The 23,986-nt window shown below is 47.8% G+C and overlaps 1 protein-coding gene across 1 annotated transcript in view; it reads right to left on the bottom strand.

The window, feature by feature from the left end:
* Positions 1 to 616: 616 nt before the first annotated feature.
* Positions 617 to 23,986, bottom strand: part of BRINP2 (BMP/retinoic acid inducible neural specific 2) — a 92,345-nt gene continuing 68,975 nt past the window's right edge. The window contains exons 3-8 of the mRNA XM_033094071.1: positions 21,776 to 21,966; positions 20,488 to 20,696; positions 9,733 to 9,838; positions 6,955 to 7,191; positions 4,226 to 4,448; positions 617 to 2,655 (exon numbers count right to left, since the gene is read on the bottom strand). Coding sequence (XP_032949962.1) covers positions 1,539 to 2,655; positions 4,226 to 4,448; positions 6,955 to 7,191; positions 9,733 to 9,838; positions 20,488 to 20,696; positions 21,776 to 21,966 — 2,083 coding nt within the window. The 3' untranslated portion in view covers positions 617 to 1,538. The remainder of the gene's footprint in view (positions 2,656 to 4,225; positions 4,449 to 6,954; positions 7,192 to 9,732; positions 9,839 to 20,487; positions 20,697 to 21,775; positions 21,967 to 23,986) is intronic.

Genomic DNA, 23,986 nt, shown 5'->3' with positions numbered 1-23,986 from the left:
AAGTCGGCATCTTCCCCAGTTTCCTCAAAGGGTGATCCCAGACCGGAAGAGGCAGAGTGTGGGAAATTCTCCTGAGGTCAGGGTCAGCAGCAGTGTAGGCAACGAGGAGCTCCCTTTAGCTGGCATTTGCCCAGCACAAAGGATGCCTTTCCCCTGAAGAGGACAGACTTTCATACCGTTCTTCGGATAGTGGGAATCCTGGCTGTAGGACCCATGTGTGTCCTCATGCAGGGAAAAAGGAGGGTCAGGTAGCCAGATCATTCTCTGGGAGAATTCCGCATTATTCCGTCTCACTTCATTCTTTATTCTCATCTCTCTCTCTCTCTCTCTCTCTCTCTCTCTCTCTCTCTCTCTCTCTCTCACACACACACACACACACACATACACACACACACACACACACACACACACCCCAGTCAAGACAGGCAAGCATTCGCTTGTGTACACAATAATCAACGAGCCTCCCACACAGTATTAACCACCAACTATGGACACCCATGTGTCACCCACAGAACAATTAAAAAAAAAAAAAAGATCCAGGCAACCCAGGGGATTATACTCTTTTTTCTCTTTTCGCTCTCATTTTTTTCCCCTCTAAAAAAGGCCTTTTGGAAAATATATTAAACCAGGTAAATTTTTACTTGTATGTTCACGTGGCTGGAGCAGATTGACAAGGAAAACAACCACAAAATAAATATTTTTGTTTTTGTTTTTAAAAAAGAGCATTTCCCTATACATTGTCTCTCTCTAACTTGACAGGGCTGCCTTCGTAGCCGGAACGGGTGCTGTTGGAAGGGGAGCTCTGGATGGACCATAAGGGAACGTGGACCAAGCCAGGGCCCCGAAACTGGGGAAGTAAGGGGATCAGAGTGGGGAGGGAGGAGAGAGGAGAAGGAACAAGGGCAGCTGCCCACCCTGAGCGGTCCTCTGTTGGTGTCACTTCTCTGTTTCCTAGGGAGCCGGCTCGAGGAGCAGTCCGTGTCTGGGAGGGCACAATGGAGGCAGAGTACAAAAAGTAGGAACCAATGTGGGAAATCACGAAACAATGCCATTTTAAGAAATCTGGTTAAAAAGAATACAAAAGTGACTCTACAGAGAGGGGGGGAGAGCTCCCATCCCTCCCATGCTTGTCCCCTCTTGCTTCCTTGAATGATAAGAATCACTTTTAAGGATTTGTTTGTTTCATGGTTTGGCTGGTTCTTTTTCCTAATCCCTCCCTTGGCTCCTCTCTTTCAACTGCATTCATTTTAGGAAGCACTGGCTTTACAGATGCGAAACTGCTGAGCTGCAGCCTTCCCAAGGGAGAGTGTGTGGGTGTGTGTGTGTGTGTGTGTGTGTGCGCGCGCGCACGTGTGCACGCGCAGGGTGAGTGTTTGCATGTGTGCAGTGGCTGTTTCTTTCTCTCCTGCCTGCTTCCGTCCAAGCCCCATGGTTCCATCTGCTGGGTGTGGAAAGTCTCAAGGGAGCACCTTGTTGGCACCAAGGCGAGGGCTTGGATGACCTCTGCACCTGGATTTCTGGCTCCCCTCCCGGCCCCATTAGCTACAGAGTTTGCCTGTCTCATACTCCACAGGGTTTGGCAGCTTGGAATTGAAAGCCCTCAGGGAGGACTGGATCCTGCCCACCTCATTGTTGGCCAACTTGAGCCGGTGCCGGAGCAAGCAGGAGAAAAGGTCCAGCCGGACTTTGCCAGGTGGAGAAAGCTGGTTTACCCGGTCCCTAAGCTCTATGAGCTGCAAGAGGGCAGAGTCCTGGGACCCTTGAGTGTATGGGTAATCCAACTGGAGAATTAAGTCCCGGATGGCATCCGGGTCAAAGGGCAGGCTGTAGCCAAAGACCTGCAAGGTGTTGATTTTCATGTAGCCCAAGTTTTTGGAGGGATCAGTCATCTCCAGGGGCTCGTAGTAGATTGTCTCATTGGAGCTGTCATCCAGGGACTTGATTCGGCTCCGTAGGTAAACATGGACTGTCTCAAAGAAGGTCTTCCACCTATTTCCCAAGGTGATAGTCCAGTTCTGGCACTGCCCAGTGCCATCCACATTAGTCCTTTCCCAGTCAGGGAAGGGGCCCTCATTTACGGGCATGAACCAGCTCTCAGAGTGGCTGCCCCCAAAGGGGTTGACGTAAATGGCCATGACAGGCTCCAGGGTGCTGTTCTTGGTGAGGCAGATCTGCAGGGACAACGCCAGCATCACGTGCACCAGCCCGGGCTTGTACTTGTTGCTCTTCAGGGTGAGAAGCATGCGCTTCCTCCAGGAAGGGTCGAACCAGCTGCCCAGACGCATGTCGTTGCTGATAAAAATGGAGTGGACCTCGATGCGGCTGTCCCGTTTCTGCAGCAGGTACCTCAGCTCCAGGTCCTGCAGGTCTGTCTCCAGCCCCAGAAAGTTCTCCAGGGACTCGGCTACCTCTGGCCGGCACAGCCCTTGAGCCAGCACGTAGCCCGGGTTGCAGCTCCCACAACGTGTACTGTTGTCCAGAGCGCAGTGAGCACAGGCAGGCCCTTCCCCCAAGGCACACGGGATGGCGCCCTGGCAGGAAGCCTGGTCGTAGGGGCAGGTGCAGCTGTGGCTCTGTTCCAGGAAGGTGCCAGGGAAGGTGCTTTCTCCACAGTAGAGCAGGGACTGGATTCGGTTCCACCAGTAGGACAAGGACCTTTGGGAGAGGAGATAAAAATGAAGCGAGAGTCATAGGCAGCCACTCACTGCCATCTTGCCTGAGGGTAGCAGGACATTGACCAACAGGCATGAAAGATGATGAGGAAGATAAAAGCCCAAGCTCTCTGAGTGATGGAAACCCCACCTGGCTACTTTGGAAAGATCGAGTACGGCCCGGGGCTCGGTGTCCGATGGATCCGCACCACAAATACTTAAATCAACCTTGTACTGGGAGCAGCCAGGCTCATTCCTCCCAAGGACCACCTCTCCTTTATTCCAAAGCCCACAGAGGTTCTCCAACATCTTTCCTATCAAATCAGCCTTCTAAATAAGATCTTCCAACAAATGGCTCTCCGTACTCTCCAACGTCATGCCAGCTTCTTCCCTACTTCCCAGTCTCCTTTCTGTTCTCTCTGCTTCTGTCACTCTTCCACAAAGAATAGGAATTTTCTATGACTGGCTCCCTCTTAAGATTTAGATTTCAGCTCTTCTGGTACCTCCTCAAAGAGGTCTGCCATGAATACCTTTTCAGAAGAGCCACCTGTCACTCTCTGTCACATCATCCTATGTCTCTAATTCATAGCAGTGAGCACTATCAGGAATTGTTGTGTTTATTTATTGCTGACTTGTTCACGGAAGCCTTTCCTGTAAATGCCATGAAAGCAAGGGACACTGCATTATTCACCAACACAGTCTCAGAAACTAGAAATATTCTGGTGTTTGGTAAACATTAATTCTTTGTTGAAAAAGAAACGAACCCATCCCAGAAACCCTTGCTGGTCTGTCTCTCCACTTGTGTTTCCCTCATCACCTGTGCTTCAGTTAGACTTGCCCCTCTGGGTTGCTGTGAGGGCAGCTCTGCCCTTCTGGAATGTTCCGTCTCATGTGCACCAGTGCGTCTCCATCTCCTCCCGCACGATCTGGCCGAGACCACCTTGTCCAAGGTGGCTGTTCTCTCTGGCCTTTGCTTTTATGTGACCACATTTCTGATTTATGTTCCACAAATATGAATGTGAGTGGCAGCCACATAGTTATAATTCTCTAGTTTTTATGTTTCTATTTATAAATCTTCCCAATTAATAAATTTCCCTCATGGCATTTAATAAAAACATGTTGAGTGAATGAGTGAATGAGCAGATGAATGAGTGAGTGCCTGTTTCCGAGGGCATGGGACCTCAGCTCTCTTTCCTTCTGAAAGTCAGAGCAGTCACTTGGTAGAAACAATGCATGTGTGTATTTCTCATCCCATGCAGTTGGTGTATGAGTTTTAACTCTACTCCTTTCTTTCCTAAAGTACTTACTGAAATGGAAATAGGTGAGCATTGAAGTATTATTAAATTAACGTTTGAATCTACTATCATTTCTGTACCAGTAAAATTAGCCTCTCTTTTTTCACTCTCTCACTTTAGACACAACCCATAATTGAGAATGACATGCGAGCAGGTCAAGAGAACAGGAGACTCTAAAAGGCTGTGTGTGGGTCACCACTCCCAGGTGTCCTGTGTCGGACAGAGGGTCCTTCTGGCCACAGCTGTTGGGGGTAGGTGCTGAGCATCTGGAGTGCTCACCTTTCCTTGGGGAGGCGGAAGCGAGGCTGCCGATGGCAGCGCTTGCAGAGGTTGAAGAGCCGTCGGACGATCCGGTGGGTCTTCTTGAATAGCACTTTCAAGCTGTCTCCCAGCTGCTGGTAGCGGTGCTGGAGGCCGGCGTCCAAGGCCCAGAACTGAGAGATGGCTGTGGAGTTCAGGAACCTGTCCTCAGGCAGCCTTTTCAGCAGGGCCTGGAATTCCTCTGAGGACAGGGACACAGGGCTGAGCTGAGGGGCAGCCACGCAGACCCCGGGAGGGGCAGGCGGATGCCCCCCAGCCCCAGTGGCCCTTGGGAGTCACTGTGTGCAGGAAGTTCACAGCCACTCCCCCAGGCCCGTTAGTTATTTAGTTAGTTTCCAACAGCTTTACTGAGAAGTAATTGACATACCATAAACTATGACTCAGGATTCTTTCCCACCCTTCCTGTCCTTAATATGCTTCTGTATTTCAAAACAGATCTCTGTCACCACCCCTGGGGCCAGGAGACAGTCTTTTGCCAATGACCTTGGGACGCATATCTGTTCCCCTGTGTACTTCTTTGTAAGTCATTCACAACGCTGTCTCAGGTCAGTCTTCTTCAATAACACCACCCCACCCTTATGGAAAAGGTGAGGCGCTTGTTCATAGGACAGTTCACAAGGCCAGCCAATGTGGACACAGACAAGATGGAGCACCCAACTCGCACATCTTCCTACAAACCTTTCGGTCTCTGAGACCAGCCTCCCCTCTCCCCATCCTTCTCTCTGACTCTACAATACACTTCCTCTCTTTCTAGCTTCGACTCTTGGTCAGACACCTGCTCTTTCCTGTGGCAACGTGCTTTCTGGTTCTCAGCTCCTGCTGCAAGTCTGAGCTCTTCTCAGAGCTTCCTGGCACAACGCGTTTTCAGAATGCACGCTCGGATCTCTGTCCATGGCTCTGATCTTACAGGGGACCTGCAGCCGCCCGGTCTCCTGGTGGCAGTCCAGAGAGTCCTGACTTACTCATTAGCAGTAACTCATTGTGATGAAATCCCAGAGTTGTTTCCCCCACACTTAAGAGTTACCAAGCATATCCCCACAGTAGCCAAAGGCAGCTGGGATCGGAGTTCTGGAATCTGATGTTTTCCTTAGCGACCGAATGCCTTGTCTAGGACTTGAAATAACAATGCCTGGCACCTCAGCTCATTCTGATTTCCTAAGCACCTGGCTCTGCATCCCCCAGAAGACTGAAGAATCACCTCCAGTACTGAAACTCACAACTAGCATGTGCATAGTTCTCATTATAAAACATGCTCGTAAGCATATAAAAGAATAATAGGGTAAGCACCCGTGTGCCCATCACCTACAATTTGGCGTTTTGCCATATTGGCTTCAGATTCTGTTTTGTTTTAGGAAAGAAGGCAAAGCAAATATACTTGAAAACCTCAAGCGGTCCCTTCATCTCCATCTAGTCGTAACCACTCTCTTGGATGTTTTCTTTTATCATTATCACATTTTTTAAAAATGTTTTCTACAAATGTATTTATCCATAAAAATATTAAGTATCATCTAGCATGTTTTTAAACATCATATAAATAGTGTTAAATATACATTATGTTAAAATAAATTACAGCATTATATGTAAATATTATATAAATATAAATGTGTCTACAATATATAACCTTTTTCATCTTCTTTGTTTTATCCAACATTTTTTTTGAGATAGCTCCACAGAACTAACATTCATTTAGTATTGAAATGTATGCATATATCGTGTCCAGTTCTTTATAACATTAACTTTATCTAAATTATCCCATACAACCCTTCTCTCCAGCTATTATTGTCACTTTCCCTCTTTAGCACATGAGGACGCTGAGGCATTGAGAAGCTGCATGGCCAATCCGAGGCCGTGGAGCTGGTCGGTAATAGGGGGACTTAGTCCGTTGGGCTGCTATAACAAAAGACCACAGGCGGGGTGGCTTATAAATAACAGAAGTTTATTTCTCACAGTTCTGGATGCTGGACGTCCAAGATTAGCATTCCAGCATGGTCAGGTTCTAGCGAGAGCCCTCCCCAGGGCTGCCTTCTCACTGCGTCCCCACATGACGGAGAGAAGGGGTGAGAAATCTCTGCGGTCCCTTTTATAAGGGCACTAATCCCACGCATGAGGGCTCTGCCCTCCTGACCAAATCACTCCCAAAAGCTCCACTTCCTAGTACCATCACTTTGGGCATTTGGTTTTCAACATATGAATTGTGGGGGGACACGAACATTTAGACCTTAACACAGCGCAAGGATGCAAAACCAAGTCCTCAAAATCTAGTTCTCAAGGTAACATTAACATCAGGTACACCACCGCCAAGCAACACCTAGCATGCCCTGGGCCTCCTGGAAGTATTTATGTACTTGGTGCATTCAGCAAATATTTACCATGCATCTTACGTGCAGGCACTGTTCTAGGCACTGTGGATCTATAGCAAACAAGACAGACATGGCCCATGCCCTCAGTTATGTGTAGCTTAGCTTATAAGTCCTTAAAACACAGCTGTTTGGTCGGCATTGTGTCCATGTGCATATAGAACAAAAAGAAACAACTTGAGACTCGGAGTGGTGAGAGAACCTGCATGAGGTCAGAGAGACCGTACGTGGCTGAGCCAGGACCCAAGCTAAGTTCCCCATAACCTTGCCCTGCACCTCACCGCCACCTCCCACTTCCAGGGAGGAACTCTGGGACAAGCGACTGCTCACCTGACTCCTCAAATTGCCTGTTTTGAGTGGCCCAGGAGTCCTGGACCTGCAACAGGCTGTCCTCCATGGCCTGGATGTCGGTGTCAGGACAGTTGCATTCTGGGAAGGTGGAGCTGCACTTGCACCAACAGTCATTCTCCTTGCAGATGAGCTCCCCCTCTGAGCTGCACGTGATGTAGCTGAGAGCCGCAGCCACAAAGCGCTCCCGCAGGTACTCAGGTAGCAGCACCTGCAAGCCTAGGGAAAGGACTTGTCAGGGAATCACCAGGCAGAGCCTGTTTCCCTCACCCAAGGCTGCAGGAGCCCCAGCAGGGGTTCCGCTGCCTTGTGCATCCTGGGCCCCAGAGTGGCCACCCCAGGGCCTTATCCTGCTGAGCTGGTTGGGAGAGAGAGTTGCCGCTGCCCCAGTGACAGATGGGGGAGGATCTGAAAATGCAAATGGAAACATCAAAGCCCAAGGCTTAGTTGAACCCCTTAGATCAGCCAAATTGAGAGCGTGCATATCATATGCACGGGCTTATTGGCTACACATCAGCATTTCTAGGATGGAAACAGGAAGATGTTTCAGATAAAAGAAGAGCTTACAGTTCTCATGGGGGAGGAATCAAGCCCTGATGGGCTTTTGCTTTGCCTCTGATAGCCATCCTGTTTCCAGCCTCACCGAGATTAGCAGCAGCCATCCTTGGGTGTTACTGAATGCTGATCCTCCTGGGCCTCCCACCCCAGTCTCGGTTAGGGAGTAGAGGCAGGTATGTGGGTACGTAGTGGGTGGTGTGTAGGGAAAGTTCTTGGTGTGCTTTCCATACACAATCTCAGGTAGCACTTTTCGTTGTGCTGAGGCTCTCGTAGGAGAGGAAATCCAAGCCCAGTGACCTCAGCGACCTGCCCAAGTCACAGTACTAGTGAAGGTGGCTTGATGACAGCCCCTGCCCTTGTCCCATCCAGTCCCGCTGCATAACTAGAACGGGTTTCCTCATTTCCATATGATTTAACTCTGGAGGAGATTTGAAAGTAGGATACTGATAGGCACCCCAAGATTAGTCAGGCCTGGAGAGGTCTGACTGGCCTCAGCTCTTGTCATAAGCTTCCTCTGATCTTGCATATAATCCACTAAAGCTTCCGGTTTCCCACCCATCTGTAGCGGATATTAGCGTATCAGTAGCAGAATACACTCCTAACTGGCTCCAAGCCACACGGGATGGCTGTTGGAAGCATTTCAAGGGATGAAGGAAGGACAGGCAAGTCTTTGGACACAGGCTGACAGGTTCAAGGTCAAACCTGCAGGAGGCTCCCCTCCTAGGGACATTGTGAGAGCCTGTGCCAGGAGAGCGAGCGACATGGGGCCTTCTGGATATGATGAGCTCCCCTTTCCTCAAATGTCTGCCAGCTCTTTATTTGCACACCCTTGACCTTGTCCTTGGCAGGAAATCAGAGAGCCCAAAGCATGTATCCCAGTCTCAAAGTATGTATCGCAGACCTCAACGTATAACTGAGAGTTGCAGCAGCCATGGATGTCTCGTGTTCTTGTTTGGGGTTTCCCTCCTACTCTGCACTGCTCCTCAATTTATCCCCCTGGATGCTGTGCCCTCAGCAGCAGGCCTCCCCATACACCCTGTCCACAGGCTTGCTTTCAACGCCCACCCCCTCTGCAAGTCAGTTCCTTTCACCTCCCCCGTTACCTCCCTCCTCCTCACCACCACTCTTTCCATTGCTATAAAATAAGTGCCTGGAGCAATGTCTGCATGAGTGATGGGCTATAAAATTAAATGGCATAAACTATTCCAAATGAACCACCAGAGATTCTGAACTTCACTCATCACTAATTTCCAGACGCAGCCCCAGCCCATCCAGGAATGGAGAAGACGGATGCTAACTGCATTAGGTGCCCCTAAATATGGGAGTCTTTTACTCCTCTTTACGATCTATTCCTTGAATCCTAAAGCATTTATGGGTTCCCTCTGGCTCAGGTTGCCTGGAATTTGTAATCGTAGATCCTGGGTGAGGGCTATTGATTTTATAATACCAAGACAATAATATCTTAAGCAGAGTCCAATTCAGTTAGGCCTGAAGAAAAATGAACTCTTCCCACTGCCAAACAGCTCGGTCGGGATCAGTTTGCACAGCCTTGTCCCCAGGATGCTTGGGGACAGAGAGCAGGACCTGTGCGCCACCCCTTATCCCCCAGCCTCCTGACCTAGTGTAGTTCCCTGTCCTTTCCTGTTTTCCTGTTTCCTGTTTGATCCCATTCTTCTCAAACTCTTGCCTTGGCTTTGATCGCCCATGGAAGACTGTAGACTAATGACGGAAAGCGGGGACTGCTCTTAGGGTAACCATTGGTCCCACGGTTTGTATAGTTCTTAGTCGAGGTAAGAGATGGTGGCCCCATAACCGTTCTGCAAAGGCCAGCTGTTCCCAGTGTGTCCTGAGGATAAAGCAGAGGTTTCTTTGGACAACAAAGTGGGTCACGGAACTAGGTCAAGGCTTATAAGGATGGATGCGCTGTTGCTGTAGGACCGGGACAGAGTTCTTGGAAGGACTGTGGGGAGGGTGGAGGGGGGATTTGGAAGTTGAGTGGTGTGAGTAACGGGTCTTAGGTGTAGGGCAAACCATGCCAAAACTTTTCTCCGAAGAAGGATGGACAGTTGTCACATGCAAGTCCCAGAACTCTTGGTACTTGTTGTCTTAAGAAGGGCGGAACAAATGGGCCAGGCAGGACTTCCTGCTCTTTGGTGATCCGAGTTTTCCACCAAGTGTGCAAACCGTCACTGCTCAACTTACCGAGTAACTGCACTCTGTTCTCTGGACTCTGCACCAGGACCGAGCTCACCGAGTCCAGGTTGTCGTAGTTGCTGCAGCCCAGAGGGCCAGTCCTGGTCTCCGTGACCTAGAGAGGAAAGGGCAGAGTGTGGATTTAGGTAACGAGGGGAGACTTCCCCTTGGCACGTCCCTTCTCCAGTCATTCCATCTCAGGCCCTGTGTCCTGTCCTTGACTGGCCAAAGGAATGGCATGTGTTCTCCCACCCCAAGAGCATGAAGCCGCACTGCTTTCTTGTTCTAAGACCATGACTCCCAGTCATGTATGGCTGGCAGCAGCAGCTGTGCGTAGTGGGAGCCTTTCAGAGGGAGCCAAAAGGAATTTGTGTCTGGCAGGAGAAAATCCAACGCAGGCAGAGGGAGCTGGACCTTTAAGCTGGAGCCCCCTCCTTCTCCGTCCCCAGAGGAAGACGGGAGGCCAGATGTGGACGCTGTCAGCCTGCTGCTAGGCCCAGCTGCAGCCACTTGACATGCTGCTTACAGACTTTGGGGATCCCAAAGATGAAAAGCACTAGAGAAATATGAGTTATGGGTATTATTATTAGTATTAAACATTTAAGTCCCACCTCGGCACTGAGAAGTCCTTAGAGAAAATCAGCCATGGGCTTACTGCATATTTTAATAAGTATATTAAATATACATAAACTCTTACAGGCATGTAATATTCCCAAACACCATGGAGTCATTTTAAAATATTATAAAGTTGGCCTATCAGTTTGGTCCCTGATGTTTAAAGTATAAGATGAAAAATGGGGAGCTTTACATGCACTGAAATAATTATGTAATAAGAATGATGGGGACCTGAGGCCCTGACTGCAGATCTCCGAAGGCTTTGCCAACAATCAATCAACCAATCAACGAGTATTTATTGAGCAGCCACTGCTTCAATTCCATACAATTAATCAAACGTGCATGGAGTGCCTTTCCCCAAATTCTCTAAGGAAACCCACCCTGATCCCTCTGACCTCCTCCCCCAGCTCCCGACATCTCTGCTCGGCAGCAGGCATCGGGGCTGCAATTTTCCATCCTTTCCTGCGAGTGTTTCATTCATGTCTGGTCCCCTACACACCGAAGGCTCCAGAGAAGTAAGCTCACATTAATTGGGCTCAACAGCCATGAACAGTGTCTGGCACAGAGTAGGTACTCAATAAATTGGAGAATGTATGAGTAGTAGGTTTCAGGCTTTGGGGGGTGGAGGGGTGAGCACAGAGACATACACGTTATATACTGTGTCCTCCAGGAGATTACAACCTGTAGGGGAGGCAGGCACACATCCAAGTCAAGCAGAAGCCACTTGACTTGTCATGAGCTCTGAGGAAGGCCCAGCTCTAAAGCAAGGGAAAGTGGGGACGGAGTAGCAGAGAAGATACCAGCTGAGTTAGTCCTTAACTATAAGTAGGAAGTGCACAGGAAGAGAAGGAAGGGACAGGTATTCAGAAAAAAAGAAGGGGCAGCGTGACCTCAAACACACGGGTGTAAAAGTGTGTAGTGTATGCAAGGGTCTGGCATCCTGCCAGCTCCCATGGTGAGTCCCAAAGTCTGAGTGACATCCTTACAGGGAATTCAGTATACTCAGGCTTAAAAAGGACACATGCAACAGAGTCATCAAGTAAGAGACGGTGTGACATGACTTACAATGCAGTGGGGATAGAAATGGGGGAGGTCCTTGTAACTTCAAGTAGTCACAGCAGGCTTCATGGAGGAGGTAGGCCATGAATTGGCTTTGAAGGATAAGTAGGGGGGTGGGATGGATGGGGGAGAGAACTGGGAGAAAAAAAGTAACTGCAGACAGAGACCAATGGCCAACGATAGACTGTAGTACATGAGAATCAGCAAGACGGCCTAAGTGAAGAATTGGACCAAGACCATGCCAGGGCCGGTCTTCTCTACCAGGATGGTCCAGAAATCCCTATAAGAAGAGCCGTGGCGAAGGACTAGCCCACTTGTTCTGGAAAAGCCTGCCCCTATTGGAATGGGTGGGCTGAAGGCCAGAGAGGGATGGTAGGTGTGGTATTTGGGAGGCTTGCCTGCCCCCAGCCCCAGGTAAGCTGGCCAGCGCACTGTCAGGCTTCTGTACTAGGTTTTCTATCCACTCACCTGAGTCAGGCACTCCGCAGCGTCAGGTCCAGGCAGGGAGGGAGCTGCACACCTTGTGTGAGACCAGGACGACTCCCAGAGAGGTCAACAGAACACCCACTTCCTGTCCTTTGACTCTCCCTCCCGCCAGTCCATCTCCTGTCCCACAGCCACCCCTCCCCCCCACACACACCATGTTAGCACGGGGGTGGGGGGGGGGGGCTGGCTCTGATACTCTCTCCTGACCTTCACTTTGCTGTTTCCAAGGGTCAGTTCCACAAGCGGACAATCCGTTAGGTGAATCATTGAAAGAGTGTGAGTGGCTTCACGTTATTAATCGTAGCACAAGGATAGGCACGCGGACGAAACAAAACCCGTGATGCCCACGTTCATTTCCTGCTGGAGAGAAGGCTCCCGGCCTGATCTCCACAAGCGAGGAAAGCCCACTGGGGTGGCACTAGATCCCAGCCATTGTGTTCGTTCTGCTCTGTGCCACCTCTGTCCTCCCTTGACAAGTAGCAAGTAGGGAGGTGGGAGGAGAGAGGGAGCCTAAGAGGGTCTGCTTGCAGATACTGCGTGAGCGCAGACTTGCTAAGCAGGAAGTCCCGGAGTCTCTGCAGGGCTGGTCCGAGACCCCTATGCTGCTCCCTGTAGGAGAGGCAGACAGCTCTGGCAGATTATAAAGGGCTCATAGAGGTAATGTACAGTGCAGTTCACTCAGGCGCACACATTCAAAGCGCCTCTCCGATAAGCTTTCAGAAAGGGAAAATAATTGTGTGCTAATTGGTCTGTTGACGGAGACCAGCCTGCCATCAGAAAGCCCTGATGGATCTCAGGTTCATTAGCACATCCAATTTTCCATAAATACCAGATCGTGCGAACCCTCATTCCAGCGAGGAGCCTGCTCCCCTCCCCCTGCCCTTCACCTCCCCCGCTGCTCATATCCTGTGTCCTACCGAGGGGCACACCTGAGAAGCTCAGGGCAAGTACAACGGGCTTCTAATCGTGCGCGATAGGGCCGTGGCTGGAAAGCAGGGCTGCTGGTGTGTGTGGTTAAATGAGCTGCAAATTGAATCCCAGGCTGCTGCGGTGAGGAATTCCCACAGGTCATTTTACGGATGCTCAGTGAGAAGCACTCCCCTTGCCTTCCGGGGAGCCAGGTGAACTTCTGTGAGGGCCCTTTTCCGTCCTCTCAGAAGCATCTCATGGCCTCCCCACCAAGTTCTTCCTCAGCCTTCGGTTCTATAGAGGGTGTGCTACAACTAGGGACCAGGCCCCCTCTCACTTTATGGCTCTGATCCCTTCCTGGGGATGATGGACAGGATGGAGACGGAACCAGCCCTTTACAGTTTGCAAAGTGTTTTCATGTGAACTATACCTTTTGGTGGCACCCCAATCCTATGGTCAAGTCAGGGGTGATATTCACAATATTGGTCAGCAGGACAGGAGTGTGCTCACTAATCAGAAAAGGTGCCAAAGCAGGGTTCTGGAAGCTTCCCAAGGTGCATTAGCCCTTTGGTTACTGTCAAGAGAGTTTGGGATTCCAGGGGAAGGATTAGGTGGTTAGGGTGGCACATGGGTGGTTCGGGTGAAGACTGTTTACCAGCTGGTATGGAAGTGTTGTAAGGTTTTCATAACTGTAGCCGTATCAGCTGAATGTAAGCCCTGGGTACAGGTAAGCCAAAGAGTTGGTAACTCCCTGTTAAAGAGTTCAATGACTTGTCAAGGTCATAGAAATAGCAAGCATCAAGGCTGAAACCCAATCCCAGATCTTCTCACTGAGTAAGTTTGTTTCTCGCTAAACCACGTAGCCTGTCTTCACCTATCAAGCATTTTATTGAGTGTCTCGCCGTGTGCCAGACACTGACCCCAAATTGCATGCATGCCGCCAAGGCCCTGCTACTCAAAGCCCTCCTGCCGTGATGGGCGTGAGAAGGCAGAGATGGGCACGCAAACAGCTGCGGTGTAATGTGACAACTCCAGTAGGAGAGGTGGGCGCCGATCAGGGCAAACCTTGCCACAGATGGGGTCTCAGAGGAATGTGTTGGATAAACAAAAGGGGGCAGGGGGCCTCTTTCTCTGGGTCAGTGAAAAGAAGTTGCGAACAAAGGGTAAAAAGTAAGAGCGCACCTGCTTAGGGAAAGAAGGAACAGGCTGACATGCGGAGGGTTTTTCCTTCAGCAAAGCTGAGCAGATCTGCGGAGTCCCTCACCCGGCTGGCTTCCACCCAGGTAAGGACAGTGCCGGAAACCAGCTCAAGTACCGTGAAAGTACGTCAGTAGGGAAGTTGGTGGTAGGTGCTCCAGCACCGGCAAGAGTGTTAGCTAGAAAGGATGTTCTCCAGCCTGTTGGCCCTGGCTGTGCAGATCTGTAAATGCTAAGTGTATAGAGCAAAGAGATGGTCTCTGGGGGAGCACTTTCCCTGTCAGGACGGCATGGACAGGCCAACACCATCAAGTGAGCAGAGCCAGGGGATGAGATGCCAACTCTGACTTTGCTTCTTAGTGGAGCAGTGTGTCCTTGCACAGGTCACGCAGGTCTCTAGACCTCACTAAGTTATACAGAGATGAAGGCTTGGAGGAGTAGAGGTGGGAGAAAACACTAAATGCTGCTGGTTTTCTCCTGGTTCTTGGGGTGACTTTCATTGTGCTCCCAACAGGAAACTCCAGGTCACTCAGCCCAGTGGGTGCTGAGTAGTCATTTCACGTTCCAGCTGTGCTTGGAGGAATTCTGAAAGGAGGCTTCCAAGGATGGTGGTCGCTCTTTTGAGGAGATGCACGGTGGCGCTAGTTCTGAAAAAGTGCATCCACAGGCACTAAAATAGGTGTGGCTTACGGTACCTGCCCACCTCTCACTCCACGACCCACAGACTTTACAAAACAGGTGGTTCCAGTAAGCCGTGGTTGAGAATATGCAGCCCCTACTCTTTGTATGGGACTAGGGTAGACTCTGAATTTTAAATTCCAAAGGGTGATTGTGGGACACGTACAAAATGCAGAATAAATAATTATCAAGCACCGGGAACTGAGGATTGAACAAGAGAGTAGCGCCTGCCCTGATGGCATTGGCTGAGAGAGAAAACAGAAAGAGAATGTTCAGTCAGGGCCAGAGGTTGGTTGTGAGCAAGGCAAAGCTACATGTAAGCTGAAGTCATTGGTACACAGAAAAGGCTGGAATAAAAAGAGGCAAGAACTGGGACAAGAGATGCAGGTAGATGAAGCAGGGGGAAATGAAAAAGCAGAGACATGTGTTGCAACAAGAAACAGAGAGAGCAATCTGGGAGCATTACTGATTTTTTGTAAGTCCCCTGTGTCTGGATAGGATTTATTGTCTTATCCTTGGAGATCTGTAATATTCTTCACCTAAGTCCTCTTAGTAAACTATCTTTATACTCAGGCTACCTTGAGTAGATTTGTTTCTTCCAACTAAACATGCTTATATTTCAATGCACACACATTGAGAAGAGCCTAACTCCTGTGGAAAATGAGGTCAGTGACTTCATTCATTCACTCACGAATTCACTCAACAAACCTTTATTCGTTACCCATAATGTGGCAAGCTCTGTCCTCTTATTGGGAGCCAAAGATGAATAAGACCCAGTCCCTCCCACAGGATCTCAGAGGTCATCATGTGAGCTAGGAATTATAGTTCAATCGATAAGCCCTATAAAAGAGATATGAGCTTGAAACATGGAAAAGGGGCATTTAACTAACTCGGGAGTCAGGAAAGGCTTCGTAAAAGTTACCTTTTTGAGCTGAGCAAAGAAGGGTGAGGAAGAGTCACTCAGGTGAAAAACTGGCATTGTAAACAAAACAAACAGCAGGTGTCAATGAAGGGAGACTTAAGAGCGTGGTATATTTGAATAAAGACTAGGTACTTAGATAGGACTGGGTTGTATAATATAAATGGTAAGTGAAGGGTCGAGGCGGAAAATGGGTCTGGAAGAGTGTAAAAGGATTGTTTGGAGATAAAGCTAAAAAGACAGCAAGAGTAGATCTTCACTGGCCTTGCAGTTTTCTTAAGAAGAAGAGGAATTATCCCTTTTCAATCTCCAACTGTCCTGTAGCTCATGCTTTCCATATATTTCCTTTTTGGATTTTCACAGAAATCCTTCAAGGTAGCAATTATTCTAATCAACATTTTTCGGAAGAGCAAACTGAGGTTCAGAGAAGCTTGGTAACTTGTTCAAAGCCCTGCCGTGAGCAGTAGCAGAGCTCAGACTCTTGGATTTGAGCCTCTGGTCACTCTGCCACCCTGGCTGGAGTACAGTGGCTTGGGCTCTGTTCCATATGCAGTTAGGAGCCACAGAAGGAATTTAAGCAGGGAGATGACATGATATGATGATTTACACTCATGCAAGCAGCACATAGAGGGAGAAGAGCTAAGAATGAAGGCAGAAAGACTAGTTAAAAGATAATACGAGAAGATCAGGTAGGAGTTGAAGAGTCCTGAACTATAAGAATGGTAGAGGGCGTGAAGAGCAGGCAAGGGCAAATGGAAGACACGTAAGGGAATAATTCTAGTGATGGATGAAGGAATCTGTGGTAAAGAGGGAAATGAGGCCATGAGGGTGATAGAAAGTGAAAACTTGGTCAGGTCAGAGGATGAGAAGGAACATGAATGGAATCTTTGAGTTGTTAACCCAAGCCTACCTTGCGTTTCTAGATAAGACCATTTCTTTTCCAACTTTAACACAGCCCACTACAAGACTGAAGGGGGAGAAGGGCTCCACAGAGTTCTGTCTTCTTGGTAAAACACACTCCATGCTACTTACAGTTTCTATTTCATTATTTTAAGCTGCCTAAGGTACCGGCCTCCCAAATGTACTGTAAACCTCTGTCAACTTTGGTCATTGTCCTGTCTCAGACTCTCACTCCAGACACTGTCCGTTCCTAATCTGACGCCTTTCCTTCAGTTAACTTCCATCGTGCTCTCTGAGTCTCATCATCGGTCCTCGGCAAGATTTCCTACCTCCTCAATCTCTTCTCATGAGTCCTCTTCATCTTTTTGCACCATCCCTGGCCTAGCAGACCCCGAGGCCATGGTTTCCGGGCAGTCGTCTGTGGTAGTGGCTGTCTGCTTTCCCACACCTCACACTCCTGGGTGTGGACGTGCCATGGGTCTGCCATGGGACATCCTGAAATGATTTCTCCTCCATCTTGAAACCATCTCTGGCTCCTTTGAAGCCAGAACCTCGGGACTCTGTCACCCATTTCTCTTCCTGGTTGCAGTCTATTCTTTCTGTTACTTCCCCTCACTCATTGAGGGTGTTCAATAGCAAGCTTGCTTCCCACCACCTTGCTCCCCACCCCCAGGTCTGTGCCGTTCCTGTTGCCTTCAGCATCCAGCTAGATGATCCTTTCATCCCCTGGCCTCTCACCTCACCTCCTCACCTTGTCTCCCAAGCCTGTCTTCGCCACCCACACCCCAGAACCTGACTCGTTTGGTCGCTACCCTCCTTCTATTATATAATCTCAATATGACGTATCACACACTTCTACCTCCTCTAGTCTCTTCCCTCTAAAAAGTCAGCAAACCTACTTAATGCCAACAGTAATTGTAAAGCAAATAAAAAAAGAACAAAACTTCTTAGACTTCCAATCTTCTGACCTGACCGACTTTTCACTTTCTATTTTTTTCTTAAGGTTCTCAAATCCCTTGGTCCATCACTGTAATCATTCCTTTCTATATACTCTCAGCTCCCTGGCCTCTTTTTTCTTTCATCTTACACACACACACACACACACACACACACACACACACACACACACACACCTTGGTTAAATCCAACTCTTCATCTGTTCCATGCCTGGCTGAACATGACGTGCTGAATGTAGCTGATAAACTCACAAGTCTGCTGACTGATCTCATGTTAGTTACGACCATGAGTCTCACAGGGGCACTCAGTGCTGCCCCACAACCCACCATGTTTATCTAGTCACCCGATGTGCCTAGCTCCTACTTTCTGAAAAGACCATTTCATGTGTGCTTTTTCTCAACAAGCCCTCTTCCTTTTAGCTAAGAGCTTTGCTTCTTGTTTCATGGAGGAAACAGAATCAATCAGAACATAATCCCTGCATCCGTCCCCACATCTGTCTACCATCCCATGGCATTAGCCCTTCTGTACTGCACGCTGTCTCCTGTACAAAGGGCGCAGTGTTTCTGCTCCTGTGTAAGACCTAGCCCTCCACCGTGCATGGATCGTCAGCTTTTCTCATCCACTCAGTTGCTTCTGCCATTATCTCCTGTCTCTCCTGCACCATCAATTTCTCCATTCTACTGAATCATTTCAATGAACATGGCAACATTCTGGAATATGTCTCATCTGAGAAACAAAAACACAACCTCCCTTGACCCTACATCACTCTCCAGCTATCGCCCATTTTCCTGTTTGCCTTTACAGCAAAATGCGAAAGCATTTCCGATCCCTCCCTTTGCTCTCTCTCTTGAACCTTCTCCACTCAGCCTTTCGTATCCCTCATACCACTGAAACTATTCTGTCTAGGTTACTAGTTACCTCATGTTGCCAAATTGAACGTCAATTCTCAATCTAACGGCTCAACAGCATTTAGTACAATTGCCTGCTCCTTTGTGACACTTTCTTCACATGGCTTTGTGATCTGAATTTGGTTCTCTTCAGAGCTTTATGCTCTGTCTCAGCCACCTTTGTAAGATCCTCCTCCTTTTCTTTGCGTCTGAATATTGACGTACTTCACAGCCCAGCCCGAGGGCCCCTTTACCAGCCATGTTCGAGTGACCTCATCTCATCCTGTCCCATAGTTTTAAATACCGACTATGCGTGTGTCTATACTTGTATGCCAAATGTGTATCTCCAATCATGACCTTTCTCTTGAAATCCTGGTGTTTATATCCAACTGCCTGTTAGATATCTCTACTTGGATGGCTAATAGAAATGTCAAGGGCAATGTGTCAAAAACCAAACTCTTGATTTACTCCTTTCAGATCAGCACCTTCTCCCAGGGTTATCCTTCTGAGCTGTAAATGGAGTCATTGTTCATCGGGTTGCTCAGGCCAAAACTCTGGCTGTGAATCTTGACTCCTTTCTTCCAATTCATTAGCTAATCCTGTAGGCTCTATCATCAAATTATATTCTGAATCTGCCACCTTCTCACTACCTCTACAGCCGGCTTTGCCCAAGCAAGCCACCGTTGTTTTCCACCTCGACCACTGCAATAGTCGCTGAAACCTTTATGCTCTGGCCCCCGTAAGCTGTGTAGCCTCGTTTCCCACTTCGCCCCTCTTTTGACTCCACTCCGGCTACACTACATGGTGTTCCTGGATCACCAAGCACACTTCCACTTTAGACCAATTGCCTTTTCTCTTCCCTCTGTCTAGAACGCTCTCCTTCAAATACCTAGCTGGCTCACTCCCTCACTTCATTCAGATCTCCACTTAAAGGACATTCCTTCAGACAGGTCTTTGCTAAAGTACCGTGTCTCCATCACTCTCTGTCCTTCTCCCTGGCTTCATTTCTTCAGACCATTAATCCCACCTGACATCACATGTTTATTTAATTACGTCTCCACCACTAGAATTTAAGCTTCTTGAGGTCAGGGACTTCATATGTTTTGTTCACACTTGAATTCTCAGTACCCAGAACAATGCCTGACACATAACAGGTGTTCAATAAATATTTATTGACTAATGATTGAATGAACAGAGCTTCCTTGTGAATTTTGGAGGGGATGAAAGCAGGATATAAGACGACATTGACCTCTACTTGCCACCTTCACTATATGTTGAGAATTTTCAAACTCCAGCATGCTCAAATATTTTTACTAGTCTTCTCTTTCTTAAAACAATATGAACTTTTCTAGAAATCCAGATATAAGTAGAGAAGTTGGGATGGAGGTTGTAGTTATTAAAGTTACAGTAATACTGATCTTTTTCAAACAAAAGAGACCCTATCACTCCTCCGCGTAAATCTCTGTGGTTGTGTTCCACTGCACTTGGACTTGCTTTAAAAGTCTTCATCATGGCCACGTAATCTGGCTCTGGCGTATTTTGGAACCTCATCTTGTACCAGCGCCTTTCTCATGCACCTCACTGTAGCGCCAGCAATCTCCTCTGTATTCCCCCAAGGCACCAAGCTGCTTCCTACCTCAGGGCCTTAGCACTTGCTATGCCCTCTGCCTGACCACTTTACACACAAAGTTGGCTTCTTTTCATTCAGAACTCAGCCTCAAAAGTCAAAACCCAAAGTGCCTCCTCCCTCCCCGATCAATATGGCTATTAGCAGCTCCCTTTTTCACCCCAGGAAATCTGTTCCTTATGACTCTGTCTTTTCCTTATATCCTTATGCGAAGTTACTTTGTTGACATTTACTTATTTATTATATTCATTCTCCACTAAAATGTAACCTCTGGAAAGTAGGGACCTTGTCCACCTTTCACGTAGTCCCTCAGCTGGAGCCAGCCCTAGAACAGATGCTACATGAATATTTGCTGTAGAATGAAGGCCTGGACCACGTTTTCGGCTGGTTGTGCTTACGTCGGAAAGCTTCCTTCCCACCTCAGTCAGTTGGGCCTGGCCGACTTGGAGCTGTTTATGACTCTGGCCGCCCCCTTGGTTTCTCGCTGCCTGTCCCCCAGCCCCCTCTCCCAGAACCTCTCAGGCCATTACCTTGATGGCCCCTGTGGCTATCTGGATGTGGTGCAGCCGTCGCAGTGTGCTCTCTCTGTCGATGAAGTAGGAGGCTGCCAGCTGATGCAGGGTCTCCAGGGACACGGCAGAGCTGTTCCCACTGCCCCCGACTATTGGGGCACTTCCTGCTGTGTCGGTCTTTCGGCTCAGTTTCCGCTTGTCCACAAAAATGGTCAGGGACTCTTCTCCTGTAGTGAACAATGTGTGTTCATTGGTGAGGCTTTCTGCCCCCTAAGCCCCTCCCACTGAGAATATGAACCTCTTGGCGAGGACAGATGGAACTAAGGAGCCCACTCCTCCTGCTGACAGCCTCTTCCCCGTCACTTAGCAGCTTTGGAACAATCCCCTCAGACTGCCACAGAATAACCGGCGTCCCTGCCGGCGAGCCCTCCTTCCGTTCCTTAATTCTATAAGCCTTCCCAAAGGTCACCCCCTCCCCTCTAGCTTATCCATTGAACATCCTCTATGGATCCCTGTCTCAGGCAGTCTTCCTCCATGGGGGAGATACAATTCTTCCTCTCAAGTTGTTTAGGAGTGGTTGCCATGGCTATGTCTGCTCCCTCCGCAAGGGCAAACGCTTTGAAGCTCAGCCTTCCCCGTCCCCATCAAACACTCAGCACCTGCCACATGCCGGCAGCTGGCCTGTACCTTGGAGAGCTCCTTTTTTGTCCATCAGACAGTGCGCTAAATGTTGTACTAAATCCTGCTATCTCCTTCCCAGGGCAAAGAGAGCTCTACCTCTTCAGAGCTTCTGACTCTGCCGTGGGTCTTAGCCTTGGGTTGCACCATCCTCACCCGCACCCTCTCCGCCACCCAGCCCAGCATCATTGCAATTGGGTTGTCTGGTTACCAGTCTTTATAAAGGGGAAGCAGGAGGCGGGGAGTCCACAGGCATTTACTTCTTTACCCATGGATTTGACAACTGTAGGCACAGCAAATACTGGCATGTGGAGAAGCCTTGGGGTTAAGTGGCTCAGTCAAAAGAAAAGTGGGAGCATCCTCACTGGCGAGTGTTTAGTAGGGGTCTGTCTGTCCCCCAAGCTCCTTATCCTACACCCCCTCCTCGGAAGGATGCTTAGAAGCACACAGCAATGTGTTGGAGTGAATTTGGATGTCAAGACACTATACTGTTCTCAAAAGCATGAGCAAGAAAACATTTCTCGGGCAATGACAAAAGACCCGAGAAGACTATGAAGCTATACTCAGTGGTCGTAAAGCTATTTGTCGTGATCTGGCCACTGATTCACAGAAACACGATGTTGCTTACCTCCAAGGGTGGCAGAAAGTAGGAAATGAGTGCCGTACTTTTTGATCAGGTTTTCGGTAACCTGTTGCAGGTTGGGTCTCCTCCCCAGGAGGCGGATATTCCGGATAAACTCTGGGGCAAGAGGCAATGGCAAACTGAAGAAGTCCTTCCTTTCCAGAGCCAAGTTGTTCACTTTCCAACGTGCAAACTCCCTGGAGGAAAAATCAAAGGGTAAGGAAAAGCTTGTATTTTGGAACAAGAGGCACAAAGTCTGAAGTAAGCCATGTTCTCCCTCCACTGATGGTCTGCTCATCTCCTCTCAGCCCACATCTCTTCAGATGGAGGCACCCGCTGCCTGAAAGAGGCCCTCTGGCCTCTCTCCTGGCCTCTCATTTCCAGGCTGTGAGAAAGCCCTGTCTCAGCTGACCTCCATCGTAACTCACTCCCACCCAGCTTTCTCACTGGAGAGGCGCTACTCAGCTCCGGCAGTCCTGGTAGTAGTGTAGAACGTTAAACAAACAATGAAAACATTGGAACCATGGTTTGCAGAGATACGATCTAGTAACAGTTGCCACTCAGTGGATGAGTCACATCACCTCTCATGGCCTGAGTTACCCACTTGTAAAATCAGGAGGTTGGTCTAGAACAACAGTTCTCAAACTTTGTGGTCGCAGGACGCTTCACACTCTTAAAAATGATTAAATCCTCCATATTTATGTGGCTTATATCTATTGATAATTGCCATTTTAGAAATTAAAACTGAGAAAATTTAAATGTATCGTTTTGTTTAAAGATAACATCAGTAAATCCATTGCATATAACATAAATAACATATTTTTATGACATCAACTGCATGTTTTGAAACAAAAACAAATTTACCAAGAAGAGTGGCCTCACTTCCCATTTTTGTAAATCTCTTTAATATCTGGTTTAGCAGGAGAGAGCTGCATTCTCGTATGTGTTTCTGCATTCAATCTATTATGATCATTGTAGATATTCTCTTTGAGGCCATACTAAACTCAACAAATGTAGTTTCTTAAAGGTTAGTTAGAGTCTAGCATCTGAAATCATATTCGATGAACTTTTCATACACTGTTACTTTAAAGCCCAGTGTTCTGTATTGTACTTTAAATAGATCTTTTTACCCATCACGATTTTGTAACATCATGCATTGGTCATCTGGAAAATATGTGGTCACTGAATTATTCAGATATTCCGCATTTTGACACTTTCGCGTGTATAATATCACAATGTCATATCCATTAATAGCACCACCAATCTCATCAGAAAAGTCTTTAAATATTGGAAAGCTGTCAAGCTCATGATAACTAACAAGTATGAGTTTTCCCAAATTCTAATTTTTGTCTGAAAGCTTAAATTTGTATCAGTGGTAACAATATTGTCAGTTGTTTTCATTGAATGGGCAGGCTCACTTCATTATTTTTCCCTTTCGATAAAATGTCTGCCAAACACGAAAGTCTGAATAACCATAGTTTCTCTGTTGGTTGTTCAAGAAAAAAATTAGTTCCATGAAAAAAAGTGGCTAGCTCAGCTCACAACTCAATCACAAAAGTATTTTTTCCCTCAGAAAATTACCATTCTTTAGTAGCCTCAGACCTGATTTATGTGTACTTCCCACTTTATCACATAATATTCAAAACAACAACAACAACATATACTCAAGGGTCAAGATCCAATGAAATTAATAAAATTTACTGTTTCAAGGACATTCTTACGTAAAGCTAGTGTGTGTGTGTGTGTGTGTGTGTGTGTGTGTGTGTAGGTGCAAGTATATAATGATGAAGGAATTATGACTACTAGTGTTATTTGGTAAGACTGCCTTTATTCAAACAAAGATGGCAGCATTTTGTTGACCATTGTTTTTGCATCTTCAATACAAATGTCAGCATGGACATCCTGAAAGGAACTAAGAGGACCCACATTTTGAAAAGCCCTATTCTAGAACATGGCAAAGTCCCTTTCCAGTTCCTTCTAGAATTTTAATCTTCATGTCTTTCTCCTCCCTGAAATGTTTGTATTCTAAAGGGGACACATTTTGTAAGGGGAATGATGAAATTTAAAGGATCAAATCAATGAGTAAGAAAGAAGTTTTCCACTAAATTATACTAGTAAAGACCAGTTCCACTGTCTTAGGAAACAACAAAATGTAGTCTTTTCAGTCTTCTCACCCATCCTGACTCTTATTTTCATGACCACACTAACCTCCCCCTC

The sequence above is a fragment of the Rhinolophus ferrumequinum genome, chromosome 22 (assembly GCF_004115265.2).
Source record: "Rhinolophus ferrumequinum isolate MPI-CBG mRhiFer1 chromosome 22, mRhiFer1_v1.p, whole genome shotgun sequence".
NCBI lineage: Eukaryota > Metazoa > Chordata > Mammalia > Chiroptera > Rhinolophidae > Rhinolophus > Rhinolophus ferrumequinum.
This window is presented reverse-complemented; position numbering and strand designations above follow the sequence as displayed.